This window comes from Mixophyes fleayi, chromosome 2 (genome assembly GCF_038048845.1).
Source record: "Mixophyes fleayi isolate aMixFle1 chromosome 2, aMixFle1.hap1, whole genome shotgun sequence".
Classification (NCBI taxonomy): domain Eukaryota; kingdom Metazoa; phylum Chordata; class Amphibia; order Anura; family Limnodynastidae; genus Mixophyes; species Mixophyes fleayi.
Genome location: NC_134403.1, coordinates 62809842 through 62822826, shown reverse-complemented (window position 1 = coordinate 62822826; position 12985 = coordinate 62809842). Strand labels below are relative to the sequence as shown.

The following is a 12985-nucleotide window of genomic DNA, read 5'->3' as shown; positions in this document are numbered from 1 at the left end:
ACAGGGATAGATTTAAATTAGGTATGAGTTTAGCTAAAGCAAGGATAGAGAGATTAGAGGTAGGAAGGGAGACGGAATTAGATGCCTTTAGAAATTTATCCCAAATTATAAGAGCATCGCTCGTAAGACGTGGTAGGGTGGCCTGAGAGGGTCTCCAGGACTTGGGGATCCAAAGGAGATCTGCCAATGGGAATGCCTGATTAAGGCCTCTCTCCAGGTCAACCCAGGGTTTGTGGGAACCTGGAAGAGACCAATCTCGGAGCTGATCTAAGATGGCTGCTTCCTGGTATTTTACCAGATCCGGTAAGGCAAGACCCCCTATCTTTTTTGGACGGGACATGGTAGTATGGTTAAGTTTAGGTGGTTTACCCTTCCACACATAGGAGGTAAGTAGACCACGTAGTTTATCCATGTAGCTTTTGGGCAGCTTAAAAGGCAAAGTCCTAAATAGATACATCATTTTAGGTAGGAGGGACATTTTAAACGTGGCTATCCTGCCCAGCCAGGAGATCTCATGATATTGCCATGATTTTACTAAAGCGTTTAGTTGTACCAGCAGTGGAGTGTAATTAGCCTCAACCAGGGAGTCTAGGAGGGGAGTGATCATAATCCCTAGATAGGGCATAGAGAGGGACCTCCAGGAATATGGATAGGCCGCCTTCAGTCGTACCAGGAGAGAATCTTCTATATTGATAGGGAGGGCGTCCGTTTTGGACGTGTTCAGTTTGTAAAAGGAGACTCTTCCGAATTTCTGTAGCAAATCATGTAAGAGTGGCAGAGAGGTCTCCGGACTAGTCACATATAGCAAAATGTCATCTGCAAATAGACATAGTTTATGGGTGGTTGCGGCTAAAGTGATGCCTGGGAGTTGAGGGTGTTGTCTAATTTGCAAAAAAGGGAATGTATTTTAAACATAATAAAAGAACTATGTTGCCTTCGCCTTTTAACCCAGTTACACTGCACATTATAAAGCCCTGTGTGAGCCAAGGATATTACACACTAAGCTCTGCCCTTGACCCTGCCAGGAATGTAACCTGCTCATTGTGATTGTGAATCACTGGAACTCACTGGAGCCGAGCCAGCCTGAACACCTTGTTGATAAAACAGAATGGAAAACACATTGCACAAAACCTGGTTTGACTGCGTAATATATCACCAGCTACAAGGAACACTATTACTGTAGGCATTGTGCTTCTCTAGGCTTTTGTGAATGAATAACCATCAACTTAGTAACCATGTTACTTACATTCTGATATTACGCTTTCTTCTAGTTCCTTACCCTTATGACTGTATAATATTGTATTTAGCTCATACCAGTGGCGGATCCAGCAGGGGCTTGCTGCCGGCGGCTGCACACTATGTGCAGGTCCGTTCGGCAGTGACAGGCAGGGACAGTGTGCTGCCCGGCCGCTCTGATTGTGTTTTAAACACAATCAGAGCATCCGGGCAGCACACTGTCCCTACCTGTCACTGCTGAACGGACCTGCACATAGTATGCAGCCGCCGGCAGCCTCAGATGTCAAAAAGGGGGCGGGGTCTAAATCGCCCCGGGTAGAAGTATTCTCTAGATCCGCCCCTGGCTCATACCAAGTAATATAACAGGAAAAATTGTACTTCACTAATGTGTACTATTATCAAAATGTATTTTTAAATATATTGTGTACAATATATATATATATATATATATATATATATATATATATATATATATATATATATATATATATATGTGTGTGTATATATATATATATATATATATATATATATATATATATATATATATACACATACATATACACTTGTATGTATTTTTATTGTTTTTCAAGTAGACAGTACAATGATAGCAAACATAAACTACAGTGCTGGAGACCAGTACAACACTGCAGTTGTCAGTATAGCAAATAGGTATAGTTAGATGCAAGCCCCTGTACCTGGGAAGTAAGTGCATCTGATTTTAACTGCATTTTAATGATGTTTGTAGCATATAGGTCAGTGTAGGACCTGCATATAATGAGGAGCCCTTGACGCTGGGATGCAGGTTTAAATATTTTGCTCAAAATATGAACCAATACCTCATGTTCTCATTTTGCTAGATACACACATTTATGCCGGGTTAAGGATAAGCGCTGACAACAACTGTCTTTCTGTTTTATATACATATATGGGCATTTCTATTGCCATGCAGCTGGTACCATATATAGTATGGGATATACCAAGCTTGGGCGTATTTCTTGTTTTGGTTTTATTGCAAATAGGTAACAAACAAAACAAAAATGCATAAAGTATTGTAGCCAATGCTAGCAAACCATAGTCACATGAAACAAACCACCTATTCATCATAAAGCTGCACTATCATCTAGGAAATAAGTTTCTTAAGGTGCCTCTTCCCTATAGCAGGTGGTTAAGGAAAATAATTTGCTTGATTTGTTATAAATCAGTTTAGCGAACCATTCTTAAATGGCAGCAGGGCTGGGAGTGAGTGGGAGGACAAGACTCAGGGCTAGATTTACTAAACTACGGGTTTGAAAAAGTGGGGATGTTGCCTATAGCAACCAATCAGATTCTAGCTATCATTTATTTAGTACATTTTACAAAATGATAGCTAGAATCTGATTGGTTGCTATGGGCAACATCTCCACTTTTTCAAACCTGCAGTATAGTAAATATACACCTCAGTCTCTTGATTACAGCTTGTAATTGGTCCTCCCACTCACCAGGTTGAAGAATAGATTAGCCCTGGAAAAAAGAATCGCTCCAGCTAGGGCAACATTAAACATATATGCCATACATATAAATCCAACAGGAGCATATTGTAGGGTGTTCTTCAGGGGTGGTCCAAAATAGAATCTTAGTACATGAACTCTGGCCAACGGTCACCAGGTTTTCATTACAGAACATTTTAATGACATATGTACATTTAGTAGGGCAGTTTTATTCCTATAGATTTTTATTTTTTTTCTTTACTCAAGATTTGGACTTGATCACCCATTTTGAATAACAGGTCTCTTTTAGTGCGTCACATAGATGAGTACACTCTGGCGCTCGATGCAGGTTACAGGAAAGTAGTGCGATTGGTCATGTATACAGTAGGTGTAACAAAGCTAAATAGTGAGTGTATGTGGTAAAATAACATAACATTTGCAATAAATAAAGGGGGTGGTTCTAAAGTGATTGGACTTTTATTGTGATGTTTTTACTCTTTCCACCTTACTCATATTCCTGAGCATCCCCTATTGTACACTCTTCAGAGTAATGTTTGTGGGTTATATAGAAAGGTACTACTATTATTATACACTCTTCAGAGTAATGTTTGTGGGTTATATAGAAAGGTACTACTATAATTATACACTCTGCAGAGTAATGTTTGTGGGTTATATAGAAAGGTACTACTATTATTATACACTCTGCAGAGTAATGTTAGTGGGTTATATAGAAAGGTACTACTATTATTATACACTCTGCAGAGTAATGTTAGTGGGTTATATAGAAATGTACTACTATTATTATACACTCTGCAGAGTAATGTTAGTGGGTTATATAGAAAGGTACTACTATTATTATACACTCTGCAGAGTAATGTTAGTGGGTTATATAGAAATGTACTACTATAATTATACACTCTGCAGAGTAATGTTAGTGGGTTATATAGAAAGGTACTACTATTATTATACACTCTGCAGAGTAATGTTAGTGGGTTATATAGAAAGGTACTACTATTATTATACACTCTGCAGAGTAATGTTAGTGGGTTATATAGAAAGGTACTACTATTATTCAGAGAATCACTTTCCTGTTTTTATTCTGAAATACGTTGCATTATTTTTGTGTATCTTCCCTAGGTGGCTGTGCCGGAACTGCTTGATGCAGCAGCAGGGGCAGATATCCTTATTTTTGTTGTCCCTCATCAGTTCATTGGTAAATTATGCGAGCAGCTGAAGTCTACAATAAAGAAAGGAGCATTTGGACTGTCTCTCATAAAGGTGTGAGTGATAATTGTTGTTTCCATCTTGTGCTGTTTCTTGATTGATCACAATGTTCCTTGCATATTTGTTATTATATCTTATGTTTCACCTTTTATTTTCTTTGGATAATGCCAACATTTTAAAATAATTTCCAGGGATACTATTCCGCTGTGTAGGTCCAAGCATCTGAGCACCTCACACATGGTATTGTTTTATGGGCCGCCAGTGACCTGGGGAGCTCTCATCTGCAGTGTCCAACTTTCTCCAGGTTTATGTCCCCACTCTGGCTGCAGTTGAATAGATATGTTTGCTGAAGGTGTGCTGATCAGAGGGAGGGAAGAGGGAGTGCTGATCAGAGGAGGGGTTGGGTGGAGAGAGAGTGCTGATCAGAGGGGGGAAGAGGGAATGTTGATCAGAGGGAGGGAAGAGGGAGTGCTGATCAGATGGGTGGCAGGGAAGAGTGCTGATCAGAGGGAGGGCAGGAGAGTGAGTGCTGATCAGAGGGGGGGGGGGGGGGGGCGGGAGAGGGAGTGCTGATCAGAGGGGGGCAGGAGAGGGAGTGCTGATCAGAGGCGAGAATGGAATGTAGTGCAAGTACCAAGCGATCCTCCTCCCTTCTCCTCCACAGGACAATGATTCCTGAATCCTGACTGACAAGGTAAGTGCACTTTTTGAGCAGAGTTATATTAGTTAGTAGTTTCATTAATTGTTAGTGACCATTAGTTTTCAGTTAGTAGTGAGGATGAGTGGGGGCCTTTGGGTGCTCTGGATGGTATATTGGTTATATGGGAGGTTTTAGTGGCACGTGGAGGAATGAGTGGCATGTGGGTGCATTTTGTAGCAAGTAAGAGACTGAGGGCATGTAGAGTGGCAGATGTAATTTTCATTTTTTTTCATTTTTTAGAAAAAAATATTTTTTTCTTTTTTGGGGTATCCAGATGTGCAGAGGGGAGAGGGAGAAATAAGTGAGCGGAATAAAAAAATGGAGCTGTGTCTGGTAAAATGTATTATTTTAGCTGATTACTGAGAAGATAGAGGGCTGCACATGCGACCCCTGATGGGTGACAAGTTGTCCATAACTGGTGTAAATGGCCTTTCTCTTACTACAATCCTGATACAGTATTTTTGCAGTGTAATATTTTAGTGTTCGGGATGGTCCACTTCATTAAACATTAACGTGTAAATCTCAAAGAATAGGAAACACAGTAAAACCTTGTATAACATTTGTTTAAGAACAATTGTGCTGTTCAGTTAGTCAGTATTAAATAATAGGGACATTTCCAGGCACAAGATTTTCTATGGACAAATCTGTAAAACCTGGGGCTGGAAATTAGGGATTTGCCCCTATTTGTCAGCATTGACCATTTGCAGATTAAAATTCCTATTTTTCTGCATGTTACATTATTATTTTTATTATTATTATTATTATTATTATTATTAACACTTATTGATATAGCGCCAGTATAGTCCGCAGCTCTTTACAATTTAGTATAAGCACAGTAATAACACATGCCTGGGACTTGACAGATACAAAGAGGTAAGAGGATACCGCTTGCAAGCTCACTATGGATATTTTATCATTGTAGTTATTCTGTAGTATGTGCAGTATTTATTAAAGAACAGTTATTAAAATGCAAACCGTATATATAACGTAATGGAGATCACGGTGCTCCAAGTTCCAACGTGACAGTATGTCACATGATGTCACACTAATGCAATCACTATTTGGTTCATAATTAATTTGGATTAAAAAATGTTTTGGCACATTATCGAGTACTTTGTGTTGATTAATGGGAATAAATTTCAAATCAATCCATCATAGGTCCATGTCATGTTGTAACAATGAGTCCAATGGGGGAGAACACCTCTTATAGCCACTGTAGGTGTGGTATTGTGAATTTTCTGCATATTAGCATTTAATTATCATTTAATTTTTTCCAGGGTGTAGATGAGGGACCGGAAGGTCTGCGTCTCATATCTGACATCATACGTGAAAGGTTGGGCATTCCAATGAGTGTGCTGATGGGTGCCAACATAGCCAATGAGGTTGCTGATGGGAAGTTTTGTGAGACAACAATAGGTAAGCTATTGTAACATTCTTACTTGGGGGAATGGGTTGGGTACGTCACCCCGACTACCACAATGCCGACAACAGCTTACCTGACTTGAGAAGTGCGAATCTGTCAATGACGAAACACTGCTAAGCCCAAGGTTTGAAATCACCACCAGCCACAATCGCAAGGAAGGAAGAAGCCGACAGCAGAAAGTCACGTGACTTTCCAGGATGATACTATTATTAGGAGTGTTATGGGAGTAATACAAGGAGGCGGCAGATGTACAAAGTAGAAGCCTTGCTATAAAATATTGTACATCCGGCGCCTCCTTGTATTACTCCCTTAACACTCCTAATAATAGTATCGTCGTGACTTTCTGCTGGCAGCTTCTTCATTCCTCGCGATTGTGTCTGGTGGTGATTTCAAACCTTTGGGCTTAGCAGTGTTTCGTCATTGACAGCCTCACACTTCTGAAGTCAGGTAATCTGTTGTCTGCGTTGTAGTAGTTACGTTAATGACTACCACCGGGGGGGGGATATTAAGAAACAAGAAATACTGACTGGAACGCTGTCTGTCATTGCTTTACACCAGGCAGTAAAAATAAGGAGCAAGGCAAGATCCTGAAAGAGTTGTTTCAGACACCAAATTTCCGTATCACTGTAGTGGAAGATGCAGATACAGTGGAAATTTGTGGAGCGCTGAAGGTAGGAGATATTATTTTAGCGATTTGACAGATGGGGGGGCCAAAGGCTCTAGTTTCTGGGGAGGGGGGGGCGGTGTCTTCCATGAAACTAGTGTGTATATAACCTGAGGGAGACTGTAAAAAAAAAGAAATCATTGTTTTCTGTTTCACATAGGATGAAATATTGTATATTTACTATTTTTTTATATGTAACTGTAAAATATAATTCCACCTCAGCCATCATCATTGAAGTGTGACAGTCGCTGACACAGTGGAATTAGCCGTTCTGTGTGCTCCAATATTCATAAAAACACATTCTATCACTTTACTAGGATCTGTTGATCACTAATCACTGTTTTCAACCAAGTGCCTGGTTAATTAATTTTCTGCATTCTATCAAATATTAGTTCTGCCCACATGATAACTGCCTTCTCTGTATGTATGTATGTATGTATGTATGAATGTAAGACACATTAATCCGTGTTGCCTAGTCTCCCAGAATGTCCAGCAGAATCCTAGATTATGGTGAAACCTCCTGTACTCTAAGCTCCAGCCACCTCAGTGACAGTGGCGTGTTAGGAAATTACCAGCATCATGCGGTTTGCCCTGCCCACTTAGTTTGAAGGGCATCATTAAGCGCACCCACCTCATTGAGCACTGAGCGGGCAGGAACATAATTACTTAATTAGTATCATCATACTCCTGAGACAAATGGCATAAGCAAGTCACGCCACCTCTTTTTTTTTGATCCTTCACCTCCGCATCTTCAGGAAGGAAGACATGAAATGTAGGAATGTGTGACTTTAATGGTCCTTCAAATATCCTTTTACTTTCTGTAGGGAGTAGGGCTAGCAGTGACATAACTAATGCAGCAATGGAAATGTCTCTGAAACTAGACAATGGACCTTGCACTATGGTTTTATCATAGGACAAGCAAAAACTGCCTGCCATTGATCATTTTAGGGCAGGCGGCATAAGAGGAAAAGATGAGGCGTGGATAAGCTGTAGAATGGACAGCGGTACACAGTAAATACATATTACTGTTAATGGGAAAGAACTGGGAAACTAGTATTTGCGCTGTGCAGTTAGATACAATGGGGTCTATATATTGTGGCATGTGTGGAGGAAAGAAGGGTGCATTGTGTGGCCGTGTGCTTTAAATGTGTGGCCAGAGGAGTAGTCAGGGTGGTTGGAGGGTGCGCACACAATGAAATGAAACATTACAATGCAGCCTGTTGCACTGCTTCATCTTCTCCTCTACGCTCTGAAACCTTCCACCACCTCTTCTCCTTTGAACCTCTGCTCATTAAGCAGAACCAACGTCTACACTTGATGGTCACTATATTATGTACACCTGCTCGTTAATGCAGATATCTAATTGGCTAATTATGTGGTAGCAACTCGGGTTCAGTTATTCAGACCAAACAGAATAGGAAGAAATGTGATCTACATGACTTTGACCATGGAAAGACAGACATGGTGGTTTGGGTCTCCAGAGTTTGCAGAGAATAGTGCACAAAAAACAAACATCCAGTGAGCAGCAGTTTTGTGGATGAAACCGCCTTGTTAATCAGAAGTCAGAGGAAAATGGAAAGATTGGTTCAAGCTGACAGAAAGGTGACAGGAACTCAAATAAGCATGTGTTACATCAGTGGTTTGTTGAATGAACAGCACATCAAAACTTGAAGTGGATGGGCTACAGCAGCAGAAGACCACACCAGGTTCCACTCCTATCAGCTAAGAACAGAAAACTGAAGCTACAGGCTCACCAAAACTGGACAATTGAAGATTGGAAATACGTTGCCTGGTCTAACGAAAGAACAACATGAATCCATCCTTAATTGTGTGAACAAGTTTGATGGAGATGGTGCAATGATGTGGGGAATGTTTTCTTGACACACAGGCCCCTTAATATCAATTGAGCATTGTTGCCACAGCCTACCTGAGTATGTTGCTGACCATCTGCATCCCTTTATGGTCACAGTCTACCCATCTTCTAGTGGAGACTTCCAGCAGGATAAGGTACCATGACACAAAGTACGCATCATCTCAAGCTTGTTCCTAGGAGAATGACAATGACTTCCAGTGTACTCCAACTTCCACAGTTGTTAGATCTCAATTCAATAGAGCGCTTCTGGGATGTGATGAAATGGGAGATGCACAGCATAAATGTGCAGGTGATAGATCTCCAACAACTGTATGCTCCTATCATGTATACATGGACCAGAATCTCTAAGGAATGTTTCCAGCACATTGTTAAACTCATGCCGCAAAGAATTTAGGCTGGTCTGGAGGACAAGGAGTCTTAAACATTGCTAAAAAGGTGTACCTAATAAAGTGGCCACTGAATGTATGTAATAATATTGCATAAGGCGCCACTCTACTCCAAAAATGAAACCTGGATAATGCGTCCTTAAACCAGACTGTCCAGCTAGATCTGGCACGGGTGGCAGACTTAGGTGGCTGTTGACCTGTTAAGTTTGAGCTAAAAAGAAAAACAAGGATATTTACCTACATTATGGCAATGACACCTGTTGACTTTGGCTTGATGTTTCTTGCTTGGCCTGTTCTTGCTATTATTGGCCTTGTAATGGTTCATTAGTTAATGTTTAAACTAATGGTTATTGTTAATTTATGTTTAGGTGACTGTTTTGCTCTTACAAAACCAACCTTTTGTATGAATACAATTCAAAATTCCATCCTATGTAAAGTTGTTTTATGTTTTACTGCTGGTTAACTATCAATATTTCTGTTGCATTTTCAGATTACTTGGCATTGAGTTGTTCAGCCTTAAAATATAAAAGGATTATGCTGGAAAGATTGTAGAAAATAGCTTACATTGCATAGTGATTGTGAGTCCTTCTCTGAGCAGAATAGCCTTTATTGTATTAACAACACCTCTATTCTGAATTCCTTACAGAGAATTCAGTGTATACCTATTTCTTAATGTTCTATGCTACGGTATATGTTAGAGATTAATGAAGACAGAATTCCTGCACTCACACAGAGCTTCACATTATATAAACATGTTAGTTGCTAAGTGCCACTACTGAATAGTCTGTTTTGTATTCCCCTTTATATGTGTATACATGCAGTGAGCCATCTTTTGTGCTTGTATAAATATTCATTTATTGACAGGTGTATGCTCACTCTGCCCTTGAGAATCGTTCTGTTACATCATTGAACTGTAGGAAGACTGACAGCTTTCAGCACAGTGGCTGATCAGTCACTAATCCGTTCCATGATGATGATCTTCAGCTCACAGAACATCCCTAAGGCTGGGTATACACTACAGTTAATGATTTTACCAATGACTGGAAGAAAAAGGTCCCGATCAGCCTGTCGATTCATGTGTACACACCAAACACATTTTACCTTGAAGTTTGAGCTCTTCATCTGTCATAAACATCGGCTGAAAAGATTGTGACTCTGCACACTCCATCATCATCATCACCAGTTATTTATATAGCCTCACTAATTCGGCAGCGCTGTACAGAGAATTCATTCACAGCAGTCCCTGCCCTATTGGAGCTTACAGTCTAAATTCCCTAACAAAGACACAGAGAGAGAGAGAGAGACTAAGGTCAATTTGATAGCAGCCAATTAACCTACTAGTATGTTTTTGGTGTGTGGTAGGAAACTGGAGCACCCTGAGAAAACCTATGCAAACATGGGGAGCACATACAAAGGCCATTGTCGGGAATTGAACTCATGAACCCAGTGCTGTGAGAGAGAAGTGCTAACCACTAAGCCACCATGCTGCCTGAGTTCTCCATAGAGAACTATGGGCACTGTCGGCCGTGAGTGCATACACGCTGCAGAATAGGCACAACATCGTTCCACCGTTGAACGAGATTTTTTTTCCGGTTTAAAAATCAAATCAAACGATACGTTGTGCTTTGGAACAATAATTGTTTATTGTTGGAGCGTACACACTAATGCGATATTTGGCCGAATGGTCGTTTATTGTGTGAGTGGCCCGATAATCGTCTGAAAACCCTGTAATGTGTACCCAAACTTGCACTATGTCTTCAGATTATATCTATAGCATACCTGCATGAGTTACCTCTTCAATTCAGTGTCGGCAAAGAGTATATCCAAACAAGTCATCATTAATCATTCAGCAAATTTTAAATGTCCAGCCATGTAGCACAGTGTGGGTCCGGTTAATCTTTATATTTGCAGACTTGATAATTATCAAAAGAGCCTTAATCGTATTCTTCTTTAGGAATAAAATATCCCCAATACCCAGAGGCTGATTTAATATATGTTAAAAGCTCACTAATATAAAAGTATGGCTCATTAACCTTTCTGCAGTAGCAGTCCGGTCCCGTTGTGCAGATTTCATAGGCTGTCATTTTCTCCTTGTGCCGTTCACAGCACTTGATTTGTGTTGACAGTTTTACTGTGATGATCTCCCATCAGGTATAAGATATAGACGTAAATCCTGATCTTACTTTTGGGATTAGGATGAAATGCCAGATAATAGCAACCTTATAGCAGCTCGACGCGTTTTATCGCCATTGGAAATATCAGCTTCATGTTCAAGAGGTACAAAACTTGTAGTGTAAAGAAACCCAAATCCCGTCTATGTGGGATTTCTGCTGTAAATCAGTCTTTATCCTCTCAATACCCGAATGGTATTTCTGAAAATCACTAGTATCAGATAGTATTTTTTTAAAAAAAAAATACAAATAAACCAAATTATGTTTATCTAATATAATAAGCTGCAGCTCTCTCCTATGTCTTCCAAAAATGAGTTTCCCCTAATCATCATCATCATTTATTTATATAGCGCCACTAATTCCACAGCGCTGTACAGAGAACTCACTCACTTCTAGTTGTTTTTCCTGTCCTTACCATCTGCTGGACTTTGGATGAAGTGGAAATCAGGTTTATTACAATAATATTAGAACATTCTGCTCTGCTGAGCAATGAATGGAAGACGACAGATAACAGCTGTATACATATTAGGACAAAAATTAATTAAGGCCGGTGGTATAATAGGTTACGTGGTCTTGACTAAAGCCTAAAAATAAAGAATGACAAGACTGCCTTAGAATGGCTCGGAATGTTTTTTTGTTTTGAAGTATTTTGCTGGATCTTTTATTTTATAAAGTTATTTTAAATAAGCATTAATTAAAGATAGTGACCATTATTTACTAACATTGCTCAAGGTTGCAAATGTGCCCTAAAACCAAAGGAAACAATAAGAATCAGCCTTTATCTGTCTAGTACAGTGATGGGCAACCGTCAGCCCGCCGAACCTTCACTTGCAGCTCCTTCCTGCTTTATCGGCAGATTTGTTTCTTACAGCTTGTAACACTCGTTTAAAATGCCGATATGCTGATATGTTATTACAGATACGTGTCTCTTTCTTTGATTCAATGTATTGTTTTAACTTGTTAATGAAATTAAGGGTAATATGTGGCCCTTGTAAAGGCTACATGTTAAAGCAAATGTCTGATTGTTTGCTATGTGTTAGTGCAAACGAATATATATATATATATATATATATATATATATATATATATATATATATATATATATATATATATATATATATATATATAATACAGCGCTCAATCTCTGATTCTGCAAATCTATCAGTACAAAGAATATATAATGGTGATATTCTATATCCAAAGGGTTAATGTCATGTATTCAGTAGATTGTTACCTGTATAATAGTCTTGGTAACAATGTATAGCCGTCATATAGACATACAAACACGTGATAAATATAATGAGTCTAAGATTTACATACAGTTCATGCAAATGTCCATAAACTTGGTACGGATCAATAGGATGTGAGATGGGCTGTTTTCTTTCTTCCCTTTTTGTATGTCATGGCAAGAACTTGATATTCATATACATTGTAAAAAAAAAATGGAGAATGATGTATTAGGGGGTCAGTCAAAATACCATCAAAAACAAATAGGAGCACTTACACTGTAGTGTCGTGCGGCCAGTAGTTGATGTGATGCATCCAAGGAAGTTATATAGGATGTTCCAGTAAATCATGGGCCTGTTCTAATTACTTGTATTGTTGTAGGATTCAAGTGTATTGTAACAAGGCTTCATTGATGGTGGAAATAGAAACAGGGGTCCAAATTATAAAAGTAACAAATTTATTAATGATGAAAAAAAGTAAACACTGTAAGCTGTAAACATCAGATGATGGAATAACCCTTGTATATCCTGCCTCAACGCGTTTCGTCATCCACTGACTTTTTCAAGGTTAAGTGTAATGATCGCTAGTGCCTCTATTTATAGTAGTCCCATCGGC

The 12985-nt window shown here is 39.4% G+C and overlaps 1 protein-coding gene across 1 annotated transcript in view; it reads left to right on the top strand.

The window, feature by feature from the left end:
• The window catches only part of GPD1 (glycerol-3-phosphate dehydrogenase 1), a 41015-nt gene that overhangs the window by 15651 nt on the left and 12379 nt on the right, over positions 1-12985 (top strand). Inside the window, exons 3-5 of the mRNA XM_075199119.1 lie at positions 3840-3980; positions 5904-6042; positions 6608-6720. Of these exons, the coding sequence (XP_075055220.1) occupies positions 3840-3980; positions 5904-6042; positions 6608-6720 (393 nt within the window). The remainder of the gene's footprint in view (positions 1-3839; positions 3981-5903; positions 6043-6607; positions 6721-12985) is intronic.